The 20,817-nt window shown below is 39.8% G+C and overlaps 1 protein-coding gene across 1 annotated transcript in view; it reads left to right on the plus strand.

Moving 5' to 3' along the window:
• Positions 1 to 20,817, plus strand: part of LOC146551529 (uncharacterized) — a 55,579-nt gene that overhangs the window by 12,590 nt on the left and 22,172 nt on the right. Inside the window, exons 7-31 of the mRNA XM_085258221.1 lie at positions 626 to 825; positions 2,380 to 2,480; positions 3,378 to 3,467; positions 4,454 to 4,567; positions 8,026 to 8,163; positions 8,431 to 8,595; positions 8,749 to 8,861; positions 9,121 to 9,289; positions 10,207 to 10,303; positions 10,424 to 10,617; positions 10,850 to 11,014; positions 11,759 to 11,899; positions 12,016 to 12,117; positions 12,257 to 12,433; positions 12,527 to 12,685; positions 12,793 to 16,161; positions 16,404 to 16,538; positions 17,567 to 17,754; positions 17,955 to 18,036; positions 18,228 to 18,328; positions 18,444 to 18,564; positions 18,705 to 19,004; positions 19,518 to 20,113; positions 20,262 to 20,417; positions 20,650 to 20,800. Coding sequence (XP_085114347.1) covers positions 626 to 825; positions 2,380 to 2,480; positions 3,378 to 3,467; positions 4,454 to 4,567; positions 8,026 to 8,163; positions 8,431 to 8,595; positions 8,749 to 8,861; positions 9,121 to 9,289; positions 10,207 to 10,303; positions 10,424 to 10,617; positions 10,850 to 11,014; positions 11,759 to 11,899; positions 12,016 to 12,117; positions 12,257 to 12,433; positions 12,527 to 12,685; positions 12,793 to 16,161; positions 16,404 to 16,538; positions 17,567 to 17,754; positions 17,955 to 18,036; positions 18,228 to 18,328; positions 18,444 to 18,564; positions 18,705 to 19,004; positions 19,518 to 20,113; positions 20,262 to 20,417; positions 20,650 to 20,800 — 7,324 coding nt within the window. The remainder of the gene's footprint in view (positions 1 to 625; positions 826 to 2,379; positions 2,481 to 3,377; positions 3,468 to 4,453; positions 4,568 to 8,025; positions 8,164 to 8,430; positions 8,596 to 8,748; positions 8,862 to 9,120; positions 9,290 to 10,206; positions 10,304 to 10,423; positions 10,618 to 10,849; positions 11,015 to 11,758; positions 11,900 to 12,015; positions 12,118 to 12,256; positions 12,434 to 12,526; positions 12,686 to 12,792; positions 16,162 to 16,403; positions 16,539 to 17,566; positions 17,755 to 17,954; positions 18,037 to 18,227; positions 18,329 to 18,443; positions 18,565 to 18,704; positions 19,005 to 19,517; positions 20,114 to 20,261; positions 20,418 to 20,649; positions 20,801 to 20,817) is intronic.

Below are 20,817 nucleotides of genomic sequence, written 5' to 3' on the forward strand. Positions count from 1 at the left end.
TATCCTCATTTGGGAATTATTACTCATTTCCAGGTCTGGGCTGAAGACCAAATCCAGATCAGGACTTTACTATGTGAAGAGTGGGACATTGATTCGTTGTTACATATCCAGTCTCTGTATTTATTTCTAAATGCTCAAAATATTACAGAATCCTGGTGCTTTTGCCTTGAAAGAGCAATGGCTATGTAACAGCATAAAGACTGCATGAAAAAACTGAACACATTTACTGTATATGTATATTTTATACATTAAAGTCTTCCTTGACCCAGTACTGTGGGTTCCATACGCGAAGACTCAGACAGAAGGAGTCACATAGGACTGGAGATGATGAATAATATCAATGTAAATACATTTTCACACATTTTTATTGTAAATAGGTCGTAAATATGTATTTTTTTAAATGAAATAAATGTTTGTGAACACATTTCTTGTATAAAAATGTATTTTCTGATCTTTGGTTGCATTTTATCTTTTAATCTTACTGTTTCTTGTTCGATTTAATCTTTTGTTACTTTGCTGAACTTGAACTGCTGAACTTGAACTCGTGCCAGTCTGTACTTTATGACATGGAAGTATTATGAAGTGCATTTATTACAATAGTAATAAAATTATTTCTTTCCTTCAGAGCTGGCTGTTCAGTAAACGTAAAAGACTTCAAGGCTAGCTGGAGGAGTGGAGTGGTTTTCCTGGCTATCCTGTATGCTCTGCGGCCTGACCTGGTGGACCTATCCAAGGCCAGAACGAGAAGCAACAAACAGAACCTGGAGGAAGCCTTCCGTATTGCAGAGAAAGAGCTGAGGATCCCCCGACTGCTGGAGCCTGATGGTGAGGGGAAGAACTCGATTAGTTCAAAATGCACTTTATGACAACAGATACGAAATGGCAACAAGAGTGCTACTTATAGAACACACTTATACAAGCACATTCTCCTATGCATCCAATGCTTTGTTGTGTGTCTTTAAGCACTTTCTATCACTCATTACTTTTCTTAAAAGTAATAACAATACGTTACTTCCCAGAGAAAGTAATTCGTTACGCTACTTTTAACTATTTTTTTACTTTACTTTTGCCTTAGTCAGTAAATTGACCTGAAATCTGCACATAATTACCAGCAAAAGGCATATAAACCTATAGGCTACCAACACAAATCCTAATGAAGACACACAAACGTTCTTTCTTTTAGTCTTTAAATATAAACAGAAAACTGACAACACAAAGCAAAGATGAATCCCAGTCCGAGGGAGACATTAAGGGAACCGTACTGATTCTGCTGTAGAAACAGAAGCTGCAGCCTGACTGCTGATCACTGTCTTTGTCAGCTGTTGAAATCCGGGGTCCGGCCTGTTGGCTGGGGTCAGCATGTGCTCAGCTTTAACATTATTCTGGGTTTTTGACAATGAAGATATTATTGTAAGGTCTTTACCTTTCAATATAAAATGCCTTGAAATGACTGTTGTTGTGATTTGGCACTATATAAATAACATGCTGGCTACGTATGATAGTCTTGTTCTGGCAAATCAGTTTGTAACTGATGAACCTTTTAACACAGGCGGTGACACAATCATAGCTATAATGTAATTACTGAATTCAGCACAGTTATGCACTACGTTACAACATTACTGAAAAATGTAATCTGATTACATTAAGCCATTGCATTACACCCGACAGTTGTAATAAGTTGCTAAACCAAAAAAGTTTAATTGCATTTTTACGTATATAGTACTTTTTTTAAAAAAAATAAAACTTAGGAAATCACAATAATTATAAAAAACATGTATTGTTATAAGTTTGTTAAAAACAACAACCCAGAACTCCAAGTATGGGAAAATATCCAGTATTGATTGCTCAATGATGGTTTTATCATCAGTAGTGACACACACTTTGGCAATGTGTTGCACAGGATTTCTTAATCAGTTTTATAGGAAAGCTATGCTTTTTCCCTTTGGGTCACTCAGTTGCTTATTTCTCTGCTCCTTTTCGCCTGCTACAAACACTCTTTTCATGATCAGATTTATTAAATATTTTTCTCACATAGATATCTAGCAGCAAAGAATGTGTTGCTGTTTACACGTTTGCAACTGCATGCAGAGTGTAGCCATACCCAGCTTGCCTAAAGGCAAGATGATCTGACGGTCTGCTGACTCACTTGCTGCTTGTTTGCTTCAGCCTTACATAAAACCCTCATTTGTTTCATCTGCTCTGCCTGTTACTTTAATAGCAGACTTTCATGTTTCTAAGACAGAAGAGTTACACCTCCATTCCTCAGCTTCCAGTATTAAACTCCACCTGCTTCAAGAACACACTCAGATGTTAGTCTAAACATGTCAAAGTAGTGTTGCAATGTGGAGCTGATCATGGAGCACTCTGATGTTGATGCAGATGTGGACGTTCGGGACCCCGATGAGAAGTCCATCATGACTTATGTGGCTCAGTTCCTTCAGTACTCCAGGGACCTGCCAGTGCCAGAAGAAGAAATGCAGGTCTGTATGAGTTTATTATATTCGACACAGGGCATCAGGTTACGCTGCAGAAACATTTGCAGAAAAGTTGTTAGTGTAGTCCTTAAGTCTAAGAATCAGTTCAGGTAGAGTTTAGACTTCTCCTTTACTAATCTAGTCCTACTTTTGTGTGCCAAGTCAACATGTGGTAATGCTGATCTCAATCTAAACCAGTGGTGCAGAATACACTCTATATATATATATTTGAATTGCATTATAACTGCATTAGCTCAGCGCAAAACAAACCCAAACTACACCTATTTTTAAGTAAAGAATGCAAATAAGTAAAAGTTTACATGTAGTGTTTATTTCAAAATTTCAAAATTGGGTATTTTTAATCCCAGATATCTAAACCTCGATCTAAGTCTAAATCAGGCTTCTGTGCTCTTTTTCTTTGGCAGCTGTTCAAAATAATCGGTGCAGTTAAAGGTTTTCCTTATTTGTGGACATAATTACAGACATGTTCAAACAGTAATCTGGTCATCAGTGGCTGGTTCCCCTTGTTCAGCTTGTGTGTTTTCCATTCAAACAATTAATGTATTGTTCTGAATGGCACACTATCATGTGCTCATCTATGATACCACTCTGCCACCTTATGCCCTGCAAACGCTGCTACAGAATGTAACTCTTATATATCTGTTCATGTTTCATTCCATGCTTTATTGTAAATCAGCCAGAACACACGTGGTTAATGCAGTTATAACTGTTAAGAATAAATAAGACTTTCTGTTCTTCTTACACTGAAATCAAATATCGTGTGTGCATTCAGTTGAGGTCAGCTAAATGTATTTGATGTGTTTGAGAAGACCACTTCTCTCTTGTCTTTTCCCTTCTCTCCTCTTATTTCCTCTCCTTTCCCCTTCCCCTTTTCCTCCTTAGACACAATATTTGACCCCTTCTAAAAGTCCTTCTCCTATCAACCTGCCTATCCACTACACCCCTGCTATTTCTGCTTCACCTCTCCGCCAGGTACACCCAATCATCACAACCAATCATCACAGCACAATGTCAATCAGCTGCACAATCCCTTTGTAGTACCCGCAAGTAACGATGGATTTTATTGCTGATGTTTATATCTAGTAACGACACGTCAGGGGGGTTGTTTATTCTGAGGATGCTTAACACACTGCTGTTTAAAACTAAGCTGCTCCGAGCCAAAGTTACCTTCGAATCACATGGTGGTTAAAGGCAGGACTGATCATGCAACACTGAACGAGTTTGCCCTGTTCTCTGGGAAAGGATCCAAAGCCACAGCAAGGGTGTTTTTCTCTTGCCTCCCATGAGAAGAATAAAGCGCTCATGGGGTGGTGCAGCAGTACTGGAATCGCCTCACGATAGATCAGATAAAAATACCTGTCAGCTTTGGTTTCTGACAGGATATCACCACGTTAAAGTGTAGCTGCTGTAGACATTTGACATCTTAAGATATTTTCTATTTTTAACTATTGTGTTTTGCTTTTTGATTCTGCTGTGGGAGTGGGAGATTGTAGGAATATGAGTGAGTTAGTTTGTTGGAATTTCACAAAGAAAGCTGAAAATGCATTAACAATACTAAACTTTAAGCGTATATAAGTGAAACAAATCAAATTTAGCAGTACTACGCTATGTTCCCTAGACACTACACACCACAGGATCTGCATGACAGGATGGTGATCTGCTTTTACAGGAGAAGAGGTGAACAGTAAAGGTGGCAGCCTCCTTCAAAGTGACATGTTGCTATATTCATATGAATTTTCAAAGAACAACCAAGGAGCCAAAACAAACTTATGTATGTGCGCTGCTTAAAATCAACTTAGTTAGCGCTATCATTCAGCTTTCTGTAACGTGTCTGGTGATTGGTGTTGCTTTTTACTTTACATTACACTCACATTATGACCACATTATTATCACGTAAAACTTAATTCTGGAATCACTTGATCATCCTCACCCACTCAATTTTTATTGTGTCTTTCCAGGTGACACCTGACCGTAAGGCACAGGAAATGACATGCTGGCTGGTTCAGGCCTATGATGAGCTGCTGGAGGGATGGGACTCCACAGAAGGAGAAAGCTACTCAGAAAGATATAATGTATGTTTCTAGCAAGAGCTCATCAGGATGTGTTGCATTTTTAAGTATCAGTGCACAAATTAGGTAAATGTCTGGCACATTCAGAGGCCCCGGTATTATTTTAACAGGCCTATGATGTAATTACAGGCACAATAAGCACTGTCTGTATAACACAGATCTTAGTTAAAACTGAATTTGGTTAATAAAACATTTTAATTCTTCTTCCCAACAACCTGATCCTGTTTTGCACAACAGTGTTAAGCAGTTGTAATTTTTTTCTCTCTCTTTAGTTCTCCCCCTGAAGGGAAGGAGTATGCTATCAGTTTCATTTGTTTATCTGTTTGTTACCAGATAAACATACGAAACAAACTGTGAACACAGGCTAGTGTTCACATTTTTCAAGAATCATTTTCAAATTTTGTGTGATTGTAGATGCCAATAACAGCTCGAGCTGATTTTCTTTTGGTGAAACTCGGGTCAGGGTCCTGATCATTCCTAAGCATTTGACTTTAACCTTCATTGTTAGCGCCCAAGAGTTGAGATTCAACTTCACTTTCAAGAAACCATATTGATCTAATATATCAGATGGAAAGAGTTATACAACACACTTTTTATTTTTTCATTACAATGCCCTACACTGGCACAGTAGCACCGTAATAGGCTGACATCATTCATTCATTCATTCATTTATTTGTTCATTTTCAGGCACAACAAATACCTATATTGAACATAAAATGCACAAAACAAAAAACAAAAATTGCCTGAAAAAGGAGTGGGACGAAGAAAACTTATTAAATCCCACCCCTATACTCACTCATCAACAAAAAAAACAATAAACTTCCCGCAGCTACGCCCATCATTGCATACAGACCCATCAACAGCCCCGGGCACATACAAGCATCTAAACGGCAGCTCGCAAACAACAATTAGAGCCTTCATAACTGAATACAGAATATATAAATTATAAATTGCATTACCACAGGTAACAGGCAGTAATAACTACAAGTAACAAACACACATACATATACATACATATATATCTACACACACATGTACATATATGTACATACATACGCACACTTTTTTCTTTTTTTTTTCTTTTGGAATCCATACCAGCAATGGTAAGAGAACAGACATTACAGAGCACACTAAAAGCATCATTGAGTATACTGTGACCAGACCAATTGTTTGTAGAGAAATTTAAATCTATGAATATTTTTGCATTGTTTCAATTGTAAACTCAGACTGTTCCAGATTTTCACACCACATACAGACACACAAAAACCTTTACGGGTTGTTCGAGTTCTGGGTAATTTGAATTCTCCAAAGCCTCTCACATTATAAACCTTTTCTCGAATTTCAAATCTAGTTTGTAAATTTGCCGGTAAAAGTTTAATAAAAGCTTTATACAAAATTATGGATGTATTGTAATTAACCAGATCCTGGAATTTAAGTAACTTTGCCCGAAGAAAGAGTTTGTGAGTATGATCTAGATAACCAGCCTTGTGAATAATACGCAGTGCTCGTTTCTGTACTGTGACTAATGGATTAGTTGTATTTTTATATGTGTTTCCCCACACTTCCACACAATATGTAAGATATGGAAGAACCAGGGTACAGTACAGAGTACGAAGTGCATCTTTATCAAGGAATTGTTTCACTTTGTTCAAAACTGCGAGGCTTCTGGAAATTTTGGTTTTTATGTGTCTGACGTGGGGTTTCCATGAAATTTTGTTATCAATTACGACTCCCAAAAATTTGTTTTCACTCACATTATCAATTGGTACACCTTCAATGATAATTGGTAATTCTACATTATATTTTAAATTACCAAAAAACATTGCTTTAGTTTTATTTATATTTAATGATAATTTATTTATATCCATCCATTTTTTTTATTAATTTTAGCTCCCTGTTTACGGTCATTACAAGATCAGTATAATCATCGCTACTGAAAAATATGTTGGTGTCATCTGCGAACAGTATGAGTTTAAGTACTTGAGAAACATCAAAAATATCATTTATGTATACATTGAAAAGTTTTGGTCCCAACACTGACCCTTGGGGAACACCACATGCAATACCAAGTTTCTCTGAGTGGTAATGCCCTATGCTAACATATTGTTCCCGACCCGTTAGGTAACTTTTTAACCAGTTACCAGCTTTCCCTCGAATACCATATCTTTCCAATTTATCCAATAATATTGAGTGATTGATTGTGTCGAAGGCCTTTTTGAGATCAACAAAAATACCAACTGCATATTTATTTTTATCCAGTGTATCAGTAATTTCTTCTACTGCCTCAATTATCGCCATTGAAGTGGTTCTTTGCGTTCTGAAACCATACTGACCAACATTTATTATTTGATGTTTTTCAAGGAATTTTTCTAATCTTGAATTAAAAAGTTTTTCTAGAATTTTTGAGAATTGAGGCAGTAGAGAAATAGGCCTATAATTGGTAAAACTGTGTTTGTCATTACTTTTATATAGTGGTATTACTTTCGCAATTTTCATTTTTTTTGGAAAAGAACCGGACTGAAATGATAAATTACAGATATATGTTAAGGGACTAGCAATATTCAGAATAACCTGTTTAACTACAGACATATTTATGTCATGATAATCCATTGAAGACTTACTTTTACATTTTAATGTGATATTTATTACTTCTTGCTCATTTGTAGCTGAGAGGAACAGTGAAAAGGGATTTGATTTTATATTACTGATATTTTCATTTTTATGACACGGGATGTCCGCTGCTAGTTCAGGGCCAACATTTATGAAGAATTTATTGAACCCATCGACAATATTACTCATGTTGTGATTTTCACCATTTGCATCAGTAAAATATTCAGGATATGATGTTCCAGAAGATCCTTGTTTAATTAAGTTGTTTAACACATCCCAAGTTCCTTTTATATTGTTTTTATTTTCATATAATCTTCTTCTATAATAAAGTTGTTTGCTCGTTCTTATAATATCAGTCAATTTATTTCTATATGCTTTATATCTTTGTTCCACTTCTTTTGTTTTTACTTTGATAAACTGTTTATACAGATTGTTTTTCTTTTTGCAAGCATTAATAATTCCTTTTGTGAGCCAAGGACTTTTTATCTTTTTTTTCTTTGTCATGTGTTCGTTTACATCATATTGTAATAAAATTATGAAACGTCTAGAAGAAGAAGAAAGTGTACTTTATTGGTCCCCGTGGGGAAAATCCCTCTCTGCATTTAACCCATTCACTCAGTGAAGCAGTGGGCAGCCACTGGGCGCCCGGGGAGCAGTGTGTAGGGACGGTACCTTGCTCAGGGGTACCTCAGGGAAGCTGTTCAGGGGAATCGAACCCCCGACCTTCCGATCATGGGGCCACCACTCTACCTACTGAGCTATCCCTGTCTACGTTTTGGCACAGCATTTAATGTTATAAACTGACTTCACGTTATAAATTTGTCACTAAAAAAGTATTTTCCTTCCCTCAGGTATTTCAGACCTTTCTGGTGTCCTTTAATGAGCAACGACGGCCCATCATGCCTTTGTTGACGGCCATGAGACGAACCCCAAAACTGAGCGATGAGCAACGGACTCTTAGAGAGGCGTGGGATGGTCTCACAGAAAAGGTTAGTTTTTGTTATTTTTTAATCAGACTAGAGAACCTTATAAATGTATAAATATGATCTATAGTCATAATACTGTACTGTACTAATATAACACTACAGCACCATAGCAACACAGACTCTTAAACACCCTAATCTGTTACTTTACGGCTGATGTGTTATATTTGTCTGTAAATGCTTGTATATTTGTACATATTTGTGTATTTGTTCACTGCAATTCGAAGACATTTACTTTACTTGTGACTTCCTTTTCTCTGTGTGTTCATCTAGCTCCGTGAGTACAAAGTTGCTTTAGATATGAGTCTTCCAACCCCCTTGGACACAGTAGCCCGCTGGCTTTTGAGAACAGAGGAGGCTTTGGCTGAGGAAGATGGCAACCCTCAAGACCACGGCCGTGCTGCTGATGAAGCGAGGGAGAAACACGAACTGCTCAAAGTAATCATTTCCAACTTTAAGATGTACTGGGAAACAATGTTGCTGATCTTAGCAAAAACTGGTTTCCCCGGCTCTTTGTAGACAGTGAAATGTAAATGTTTGCAAGCATATAAATATATATGTGCATGCTGTCTCTGCTCGTTGTTGCTGTAGGCTTGCCTGGAGGAGATGCCACAGCACGTGAAGACCTTCCAGTCCTTCCAGAACATAGATGAGTACGGAAACATGATGATTCCTACTGACAAGATGGATGAGCTCAAGAGGAGGTGAGGGTACTTTCTCCAGTGGCCTGTGTAATGTATGCATGCACAAACTGGATATACTTTTGAAGAGTATATGAATGAATTTCTTAGTTTAAGCTGAAAGTCATAGAAGGACTTGTGCTGTCCTGACCTGGGACTGGATGTAATCAAGATCACTGCTTAAACTGAGAAAAGCATCTTATAAAGTGATAATTTACTTTCTGAAGTTGATGTGGTTTTATTTTTTAGTTTCTATTTAACGTTCTGTTGGCATCTTCATCAGATTTACCAGCGTCAGAGTGACTGCCAAGTATCATGGGATCAAGCTAGAGTACAGAGAGCATCGCCACACTGTTTTGGATCTGTTGGGGCAGATCAGGACCAAGCTTCGTGTCTGGAAGAGACCTTATATCTCCTCAGAGGCAGTCAGGGTGTTGCTGCAAGAGTGGCATGTGAGTAATCTTTGTTTAGTCTTTGTATTTTCAAAACACAATTTAATACTTGGGGGTGTGTCGATGCTTCTTAACACCTTTTTGTTCTTTCTTTGTATATATATGTATATGTTTATCTGAGCAGTACAGTAATTTCTGTTGTTGGAGTTACTAATCTTTCTTGGGGTATAATTATAAATTTGGACAATATCTATATATCTATGTAAGGCCACATAATAGAAATTCTAACCAGGATGCAGCTAAGACAAACAGATTCTGCACATAGTATCTTAATATACAAGACACACTATATATAAGACGGACAAAGCTTCCAGGTGTGAAGCCAGTGAGGAAGTGCCTTAAATATGCATTTTATCTAAAGGCTAGCAGGGGGCGCCTTCTGTGTTCGCAAACAATGGAGGTTCATAGGAAAATGGCCCTTGATACCTATGCTCTACAACCTCGGTAAATACTTCAGTTGTGATCTCAAGTGGTAGTATGAAGTCATAATGAATACTATAATCATAAATTAGGGTAGGGTGTGTTTTATTGCAGGCGATGTGATTCGCAAATCACTACTGAACATGGGACGTGCCCATCGGTGTCTCAAATTTGGTTTTGACATGTCAAGAAAGCATCAGTGAAAATTCTCATCTCAAGGCCTGACACTGGAACTTTGGAAACCAATGGATGTGTCATGTTGGGTGTGTCCATCTTGTATATACAGTCTGTGATATACAGTGAAGATGTCCAAAATGGGCTATTGTAAATAGTTTTTTTATCAGGGTTTTCCCTCTGGTTCTAGTGGTGAATTTTATTCAGAGTTTTTCTCTAACTTCTTCACTAGTTTATCCAAAAATGTTCCTTCTACTGTGTAAAGGGCATGGATGTTAGTGTTGACTGACAGTATTAATTTGTATTCATTTTTTTAAACTCAGGAACTCGTATACACACAAGAGCTGCCTTCCATGTTGGAAACAGCTATTCGTAAGCTGAAGCAGATTTCCGAGAAATATTCAAGCAAATCTGCCCTTGGTAAGTACTGTGATACTCTGTAACAGATATTTTGTATTTCTTCATTTATATTAATGTTTTTGATTCCCCATTAGAGTAAAAGTGTATTATTTTAGTTCATATTATTTCTTTGCTCCATAGCTTCAGATTATCAGCATGTCAGTCAGCAGGTGAAGCAGCTGGAGGAGGACACTGCTGTTGTTTTAGAGGACGTGACCACAGTGAAAAGCACAATGGGACGGGTTCTGTCTGCCTGGGACTCGTACAGCGACTCCCTTAGTTCCCTGCAGGCTTGGCTTGAACAGTGCTCTGCAACACACAGCCACAGACCTGAGGTATGATTAACTCATTAAAGTATTATAACTGTATTGCTCTATGATAATAAATATGTCATAAACAAGCTAGTATAACTTGCTTTGTAATAGGGGATCAGTCTGTTATGACTTGGAATAACAAGTCAAGTAAAAAGTCTGCAATAATAACATCTAAATAAAATAATGTCTACATTATCCTTATAGATGATATATTTTAGTATTTGCCATTTTATTTACAAAAATTTCTATTAAGCTGACCTCCGCATCCATGGCTGAGTGGGGATCTCATCAGGCCCACCTGAATGAAGTGGGGAACTTCCTGATTGAGTCAACAGATCCTCAGACCTGCAGGAGCCTGGCAGAGGAGCTTCGAAAAGTCAACATGCAGTGGGCTGAGTTTGTCAAGAAAAACACTTTGGTGAGTCAAAGATCAAGGAAAACCCGATTTGTGTGCTTAGATTCTAAAACACCTTAATGACAAAGAATTTGGAAATGTTTGAACACTCAATCACACAAGCTATTTTTTTGTTAGAGAATTAATCAGAATATTTTCCTGACATGAATTTACTTAAAATTATTTTTTTTGATAAAGTACCCACCATATGGCACTCTAAAATCAACTTTTTATCTGTGCTTTTATTTTTTACAGAGGGTGTTTTTATCTGAGGGTATAGCTTTGTTCTTCTAAAGCGTTGGCCTAGTTTCTTCTTTTTATTTGGCATTATGCGACTAGAGGCAGCAGTGATTGTAGCAGCCTAATGTCTCATGCGTTTGGAATTTAAATGCGATTGTTCTATTGAAACAATGATTCCTAGGGAGTGACTCAAAGTTTAAAAACAGTGCTCCACCTTTACCTATTGTATGAAAGTAGCTGGAATTATAGTCTTTGAGTACAGTGCAATGTCATTCTTATATCTGGAGTTGCACGTTGAACAAGTGTTGTCAATTTCATAAAGTTCTTGTTTACTGTATGTTAATCTACTGTGGACACAACACAGTTTGAAGTTTCCATCTCTTTTCACTTATGTTAATTTCATAATTACACAGTAGATTAACATACAGTAAACAAGAATTTTATGAAATTCTGCTGCTAATGTTTACATCATTGAATTATTAATAAATTATCTTTGTTATTTAACATGTTTATTTGTGTTTTTTCCAGGAAAACATTGGTGAGCCAATTGAAGTTACCCATGTAAACCCAGAGGAAATCAGAGCTTTGATCAGAGAGGGCACACTGATTCTCAAAGAGCCTCTGGACGTTATGGCGGGTCCTTTACGCACCTACAGGAAAAGATTACAGGTAGGACCAACGGCATCACTAGCAAGTCATTGCACTTTTTCAGCTCTAATGATTATTTTTGATTTAAATGACCAAATTAAATCTTTCTAAATTATTGCTCAATTTCTGCTCTTCAGTTTATAATGAGGAAGATTAAAGACATGGATCTGGATGCTTTGGCTTCTGCCCCAGAATGCCCAGCAGATCAGTTACAGAAACTGAAGCTTGCAGTACCAGAAGTATGAACGATTTCTCTTCTTTTAAAAGAACTATTATGATTGTGGTCATGAAGATTAAAATGATTATATCTGTTCTTTTTAAAAAAAAATCAAAGTAAGTCTATCTGTCCTTTGCTATCTTTTCTTTAATTGTCACCAGGTTATGCAGACATTATCTGAGGCAGAAAAGGTTTGTGTAGAGCTGCAACACAGTGTGTCTGGGCTGGACAGTCGATTGGCTGAACTTCTACATTGGGAGACTGAAGCCAGGGAGCTCTACCACCTGCTAAGGGCCACCGATCGGCAACAAAAACAGGTCCAGACCTCACAAGCCAGGGTGAGATGAATCACTGCATAGCAGTGTTGGCTTTTAAATCCTTTCATAAAGAAACATTTATGATTATTTAAAACTAACATTTTTATTTTCCAGGTCACTATTTCCCGTGGTCTACAGCTCGAAGGTCAGGTAGTCACAGAGGAGCAAGACCTGCAGGTGATCGTATCAACAAATCAGAAGAGCTCTCCCATCCACTACCTCCATGCCTCTGCTATGCAGGATCGAGTGCGAGCTGCTGTTGCTCAGTCACAGGCCAGTTGGGGTTTTTTTGTGAAGTAACCTTGTTAGACATGTTCTGACCAGACAAAACAGTATAATTGAAAGTACTTTATTTCTAAGATGCATGATGTCACTTTTAGGAAGCAGTTGGTATGCTAAGCAGCCTGGGTGCCAGACGAGACAGAAGCAGAAGTCCTCCAGCAGGACCTCCTTCAAAAGTCTTTATTCAAGATAAAGCAGTGCTTCAACATTTGAAACAGTTAGACACCAAGCATACAAAAACCTTTGTGCCAAAGATAGTGGTACAAGATTACAAAGAAGAAAAGATGACTTCTCCTCCAATGCCATACACCTACGCAGAAGCTGTGAAGCAGACCAGAAGAAAGTCGCCACCAGAAAGTCAGTTTCAAGGCTGGCCAATGGCCACTGCACAAAAGACAACAGAGACTCCAGATCAAGGGCCACAGCAAGACCTACTCCAAGAGGGACTTAGAAGACAGGTGGAAATTAAACTGGGACAGAAAGAACAGGAAGAAATAAAGGAGGAGTATCTTCTACAAGAAGTTCAGCAGCAGGAGTTGTTCCCAGTGCAACCACAACCAAGTCAGCCCAAGCAGGAGCAACAACAGGTACAACAGCAACAAGTTCAACAGCATGTGGTAATTAATATACAAGCTGAACAACAAGTTAAACAAAGACCAGAATCCAAAGACCAGACTCCACTTCAGGAACCAGCTGTAAAGAAAAAGGTTCTAAGTTCCCAAGAGCTCCAAAGCAGAAAAGCTCAAGGCATGAAGAACCGGCCATGGCTTCAGAAACCAGCTTTTCCAGAGCAGAAAACTCCAAGTCAAGAGCAGGATTTGACTCAAGATCTAGTTCAAACTAGACAGACACAAGCAGTCGGATCAGTTCAGGTAATTTCCCAAAATGTAGCAACCACCAGGCTACAGTATGAGGCCCATGCAAAACTGACTAAGCAGCCACAACAACAACAAAAAGTGGAACAGAAGCAAACACAGCAAACTGAAAATCTAGAGCATCAGCAACAAGACAAACTGCTACATCAACAACAGCAAAAAGAGCAGCATCAGCAAAAACAACAGCAAAAACAACAACCACAAGAAACTGTAAAACAAGCACAACAAGAATCAAATACCAAAAATAAATCACATGCTGTAACTTTGAGTCAACCTCAACCACAAAGAAAGGCCCCAAATCAATCACAAACCAATACTATGGTTCAGTCCCACATTACTACAGATACACAGCAACCATGTGTTCCTCAGTCCCATGACTCTGTGAAGAAACAGTCATCAACCAAGCCACAGACCCAACAACAGCTACAGGATCAGGCTCTGGTTCAACCAGCTGGTCCTCAGCCATCTAAGCAGCCACAGGTACTACCCCATGACGAATCTGTAGCTCAAGTCCCAATATGGGCTCAGATCAGACAGCCTTCCAGTGTTCAGGCTCCACTGCAAGGCCCAATTCAGCTTCCTGTACCATCTCACATTCAGCTTCGTAGTCATCCACAATCATGGGCCCCTGTCCGGCCCCCTTCCCCCAAGCCACCAACCCAGGCTCAGCCTCCAATGCATACTCAGTCAACAAACATGGACCAAACCCATGCAAAATCAATGAATGATCATGAAATTCACCCTCAGCCCAAGGTCCAACCTCAAACACACCCTCAGCCTAAGACCCAAGTTCAAATCTATGCTGATCAGTCTGAGACCCATCCCAAGTCAATGCCCTACCCACATGCCCATGCTCATGCCCATGTTCCAACTAATGTTCAGCCAATGGCCAGGCTAAGTCAGGCCCAACCATTGACTCAACATCCAACCCAAGCCCAACCTATACTCCACCTTCAGGGTCATTCTTTGACTGATCCTATGACTCAGTATCCAACACATGCACAGGCACTGGTCCAGCAACAAGGCCATATTTCACAGGGGCACTTTCAAGCTTATACTCAAGTCATATCCTCAGTCACCCAGTCTATCCAGCATCCACAGGCTACAGTGCAACCTCAGTTATACTCCCAGGGTTATGCCCAAGCTCAGTCCACATCTCAGCAGTGGACAGATAAACAAGAAACACAAAATCAAGCATTTCCCCAGCAGAGTCACCCTATCCCACAACCATATCCTCAGCAAATGGGCCAAGCAACACATTCTCAGGCTTATCCTACAGTTCAGACTCTATCACAGTGGGCCCAGCAAACGCCTCAGATTGCCCACCATAGGGTTTCTCATATGGGGCCATCATATACTCAACCGCAAATGCATCCTCAAGCTCAACCCCAACCCTGGACTCAAACACAGCAGCAAATTGGGCCCCATAGTTCCATGCATCAACACACCCAGATGAGAGCTTCTAACTTAGTTCAGCCACAACAAGGCCAAGTTCAGCAACAGACTTGGGTTCAAGCACCACTGCAAGTGCCATCTCAGTCTTATCAGCAGCCTCAGTCTCAGCAGTATGTACAGGTCCAGCATCAACCCCAAGCTCAACATCACTCTCCATCTCAGATTCAAACACAGATATCTCTCCAGTCACAACCATCACATCCAGCCTATCCTCAGCTTCCTTCACAGCCCCAGCAACAAACTTTGCAGGCCCAGTCCCAAACACACGTCCAGGCACAGCCATTAGTTCAAGAAAAGCCCTTTGCCAGGACTCAGGGGACTCAATCTAATATTCAATCCCAGCAATCAACTTCTCAGCCCAAGCATCAGCCCCAACTTCAGCTACAACCAACGATTCAGTCACAAACTCAATTAAAAGGTAACTCACCTCTACAGCCCAGACCTCTACAGCCAAAACAGGATGTTGAAATGACACCTCAACTAATAGTTCAGTCACCAATTAAACACATACCTGGATCACTGCCACAGCCCAAACCCGAATCTCAATTGCCACCACAGGCTCAGTCACTAACTAAAGTTAATGTTGAATCACCCCCTCAACCCAAGGTGCAAGCCCAACCTCAATTACAACCTACAGTTCAATCACCAACTCAGCCCAAAGTTCAGTCACCAGTCCAACCCAAAGTCCAACCAGTGTTCCAACCCAAATCTCAGGCACAGTTATCCCCACAGCACCATCCTCAGTTTCCGGTGTCATTGCCTCCCACGGCCCAAACAGTGCCACAGTCCAAGACTCAATCTCCCACACAGGCAAGACCTCAGACTCAACCACTTGACCCACCAAAGACTGAAACCCAGTCTCCTTTGAAACAGAAAATTCAACACTCCCAGACTATTCTCGTCTCTGAGATCGATGTGTTGCTTCAAACCCAGGCTGAGTCACCAGATCTTAATATCAAACCTCCTGCTCTGGCTCAAGCACCTCCCCAGGCCTACACAGAGGCCTACACTAAGGCACAGGCTTTAGCTAGAAATGGCTTTGAGGAGGCCAAACACTGCCTGCAGGCGCACATCCTGGAAGCTATCAACATCTTCAAAGACAGGCGTGTATCAGCTGAGCAAGCTTCAGTAAAGGAGGTAAGTTTAACCATTGGCAATGACTTCTGCACATTTCATATTTAGTGAATATTCATGATTGATAAGTTTTATTTGACAATTTTTGCGAATTTACAAGTCTGTTTACCTACCCTACATTTATAGCCACATTGTTTGATGTCTTAAATAGAAAGTAGTTACTTTGCCTTAAAAAAACATCCAACAACATGAAATACAGTTTCTGTAGAGGAATCATAATGTAACTATTTTGTGTTTAAACACAGAAAACTCTGAGGACACTTGATCCAGAGTTGCTGGAGGAGTTCTTGCGAGCAGCTAATGGCATGGAGGCCTTTTGTACCCCCTCACAGCTCAGAGATATGGAGTTCTTCACCCAATCTGTCAGGACACAGTGGGAGGTGGGGATTTTGATTTGTATGAATAGTCAAATGTTCACTAGTTTTTTTAAAGACATCTCTCAGTTAATTGCATATGCATATTTAAACCACAAATTAAAACTGGCAATTATTTTATGCCTTTGAAGCCTGTTTTTAAAGGAATGTTAGCAAACTGACACAGATGTAAACAATTCAACATTATTAACCTTTTAGTCAATACTATATTCTATCATGTTTCCTTTTTCATATATATATATATATATATATTCATTGTATATATTATCTCCCAGGCCCTCAGAGCTGAGATCTCAGGCTTTTTGGAACAATTACAGTTTGAAGTAACAAGGAAAGACTTTAATGCAGCAGTCCTTCGGTGTGAGATGCACTTAAGCACCAGCTTAGAAAACCAAGCTCAGGTAGCTAAATGACCAAAGCTGAACTCTTGGCAGGGGTGTTTCAAAGGATGGGTATTCAGCCAGTTTTCTCTGCTCTGCTTGTCTAACTTTGTCTTTTCCATCTTCTTTGTATGCCTTCAAGGAAGCTTTCAGTGGGAAGGGTAATAGCAATACTTTATTCCAGCTGGTTTCTAAGAGAGTGCTGTTTTAGCTAGTTTTGTTTGGGTATGTTTACAGTTTCAGACACTTTTTATTATCTTAAGCTGAAAACGACAAACAACACCATCATTATCAGGACCTTAAAACAATGAATTAAATGAAAATATGTGCTAATGAAGATGAAATCACATCTTCTCTGTAAGCTTAAAACAGCATTCTTTTATGAATTTGTGCAGCCCATCTGTTGCCGGCTGCCATCTGGGGTCTTGCTCAAGTGGTGCAATGTATCTGCCAAACCTTCTTTTATGATATAGGATGCTAATAAGCAGGTCACACATATAACTAATTTATAGTTGTATAAATATAATAAAAACACAAGAAAATAAATAAAAAGCTTAACAAAAAAAGAAGATTTGGCTCAATGGATCGCCTGAAGTCAAAGCAGCTCTGCAATGCCTTTGTGCTTACTGTTTTCACATTAAAATCATTCAACAGGCTTGCTTCTCAGCAGACTTTGCTGAAGCAGAACAGCACCTGCAGGCACTGAAAGAGTTGTGTGACACCCTAAGCCCGGAGGATGCTCACCGCTTGGCTCAGACGCAGCTGAGGGAGTGTGAAAAGAGGCTGGCTGCCATCCAGCATCAGTTCAGTGGAGATCAAGACACACCACTCCCTGAATCTAGGTGAGGCTTTCCATAGAGGTTTCAAAACAGCAAGGACTTGGCATGCAATCTTCAAAACAACCGTTTTTATTCCTTATTTAATTCTTAATACTGAGTAAAACGTTTGGTTGTGCATGATTTATGTTGCAGATATTGTATTAAGTTACATTTACATTTATTCAAAATATAGTATGAAGTTTAAATCAATTTCAATTCTGTAGGATTCCTGTTGCCTTCACTGAGGATTCCAACACACAGAAGGAGCCTACCAAACCAAGTGACAAACCTCAGGCCTTAGCTGAGGTATGATTCACTATTATTAAAAATTCTTATTAAAAAGATTCTCTCTATAGATTTAAACAGTCACAGCTCCTTTAACACATTTTAAGCAAGAAGAAATACAGACCAGTCTTTGAATTTAAATCCTGAAGCCGATACTGGGCGTGTGCAGATGTGTCTGAAATAATCGTTAACATCCTGTTGCTTTTTTCCAGGTGACCCAGGTGACAGTGAAGACAGTTGCTGTGGAGAGAAGGGAGACTGAAAAGCAGATGTCTTTGGAGGAGGAAGTAACCAAAAAGGAAGCTTTAGAAAGGTGAAATTTAGCTGTCTTGTGTTTTATAATCAAAGGCAACGTACAAATCAAAAAACAGGTTGGATGGTTTTATATTTAATCCTTAAATTTAGTTATTTTTGGTTTAACTCTCCAGATATGAGAATGCTAAGAGGGCTCTGCAAGCCCAACTAGCTAAAAATGAACAGAGCATCAAGGACGTCCCCTCTGACTCAGTCTCTCTGAAAGGCCTGCATACACGGCTCCAGGAAATACAGGTACAATGATGTTATAAATACCACTCTATCAGAAACAAACTGGACTGAAATATAAATGACATGCTATAAGAACCTTTGAGCAAAATGACTCAATCCCCACAACCGGCCAGTAAACTTGAGTTAAATTCCTTTCTTCCTAGTTCTTGAGACAAGAGACTGAGTGTCTTTGGTCTGAGTATGCAAACCAGTGCTCTCAGTGTTCCCAGCTGAGTGGAAACACTTCTCTGGAGCAGGAGAAAGCAGAGCTGCAGGAGCAGTGGCGCACTCAGCAGTCCAACCTTCAGAGGAGAGGCAGCTCGCTGGGCTCTGCACTCAGGCAGATTGACTCCACTGAGAATCACATGGTGGACTTCACCGACCGCCTGGACCGTTATCTGAGACAGCCCAAAGACATCACTGGCTTCACACTGGCCAACACTAACATTCTGAAAGATATAAAGGTCTGCTGTTAGCCATACACAATTTTGTTTTGTTTAATTTTGTCAGTCTGACACACAAATATTGTCTAAGCACATGTGTTAACACCTATATGAAGCCTGGATTCATATAGTCAAAGAAGTCTTTGCAGAGATCAGCACATTTTAAAATTTCACATGGCTGGAAAAAACATACTGGTCAATAACTGGATGATTGAAAACAAGCTGAATGCATCTTGTACACATAAACAAGCTACTGATTTAGCATAAATCGTACAATTTGGTGTTTAATATTTATTATGTGTTGGATTTCCTAGTCCCCTGTATCATCATTTCCTAAACACCACAGTACAGATAGATATTAGACATCAGTGATGCTGGCCTTTATAAGATAAATCCAATAAATGCAAATTCTTAGAGATATAAGAATGTTTTTTTTTTAAAGAAAAAGAAAAAAAAGAAAAAAAGATGTAATGTAAGATCTCACTTCTATAGGCATCTCACCTCACACTACACCTTGTGTGTTTTTTGCTAAAGGAACTGGATGACAACATACAGAGTGAACTGGACCAGTTGTCCCGTCTGGACCCTGAATCCAGCGACTTGGATCCCAGAGAACGCTTCCCTCTGTCCCGTGAGTTTGAGGCTCACAAAACCAGCTTGGATCAACTCCGGCAGCAAGTCCGGAAGAGCGAAGCAGCTGCCCGTGCCCTCGACCGATTTCTTATGTCGCTGCGCACTGTGGATGAGGATATCTCAAGTATCCCAGGTCCACCCTGTAGTGACGCTGTGGTGCTGCAGGAATGCCGCTCCAAGTTGACTCTGATAAGGCAGAGCATAGACAGTTTGAAAGAGAAGGCACCTCAGCTGGATCTACTCTTGCAGGGAGCTCGGCTCACAGTCACAAGGGACGGTATCCCAGCCTCCTGCCTCGATATGGTGAATGTCCTGGTGAGAAGGCTGGACGAGAGTGACAGTGGGCTGGTCAGCCAGCAGAAGGTCCTTCAGAAGGAGACCCAAAGCAAAACCCTGGGCCTGAGGAAGAGGACGATGCTGGGGGAGATGAAGAAGCTGCAGGATACGATTGAAGCGCAAGGCCTCAAAGAGCCCACCATGCCTGCGTTGCAGCACAGGTTTGTCCCTTTAGTGCGATAGTGCTTCTGCTATCCTGAAGCAGTTTTGATATGTGAAAATGGGAAACTACATGTAGTCCCAGAATGTACCGTTTAGATTTTGCAATATATTTGCAGAATTAAAATCTGAATTTGTTGCACTTTCCAGGCTTCGTGCCCTCTTGGATTTAGAAGGCCAGCTGCAGGCTCAGAACTGTGAGCTTCAGAGCCTCCGTGAAGTCCAAGAGAAGCAGGGAGGAGGAGAAAATCTCCTTCAGGAGCTGGAAGCTCAGTGGAAGGAGACTCAGCAGGCTTTTTCTGACAGGTAACGTCGGCACAAGAACCTTAAATTAAGACTCTGTCTAGAAAGGTGCTATATAAATAAAATTTTATTTATTTATTTATTCTTTAAGCCATTAATGAGCAACACTGACTTATATGCTGTCCTCAACTGCTATAAATGAATGCATTTAAGTTCAAGTAAACTTTTATTATGTTTCTCTATACACTGCAATCCGAATGCTCAAATCTTCCTTGGTATTTTCTCACTCTTGCAGAAGGAAGCAGTACAGCACACTGCTGGAGCTTCTGAAGAAGTTCCAGACCTGCCGGAGTCTCCTGAGCAGCACCATCCAGAAAGCAGAGCAGGCAATCAGCGATAAGGCATCCTACATGGGGAAAGACAACCTACAGAGGAGTATGGCAAAGGTAGGTGTATTTGCATT

This window comes from Mchenga conophoros, linkage group LG19 (genome assembly GCF_057382185.1).
Source record: "Mchenga conophoros isolate Kocher_MC1m ecotype Shallow Benthic linkage group LG19, M_conophoros_male_GT1.1, whole genome shotgun sequence".
Classification (NCBI taxonomy): Eukaryota; Metazoa; Chordata; class Actinopteri; order Cichliformes; family Cichlidae; genus Mchenga; species Mchenga conophoros.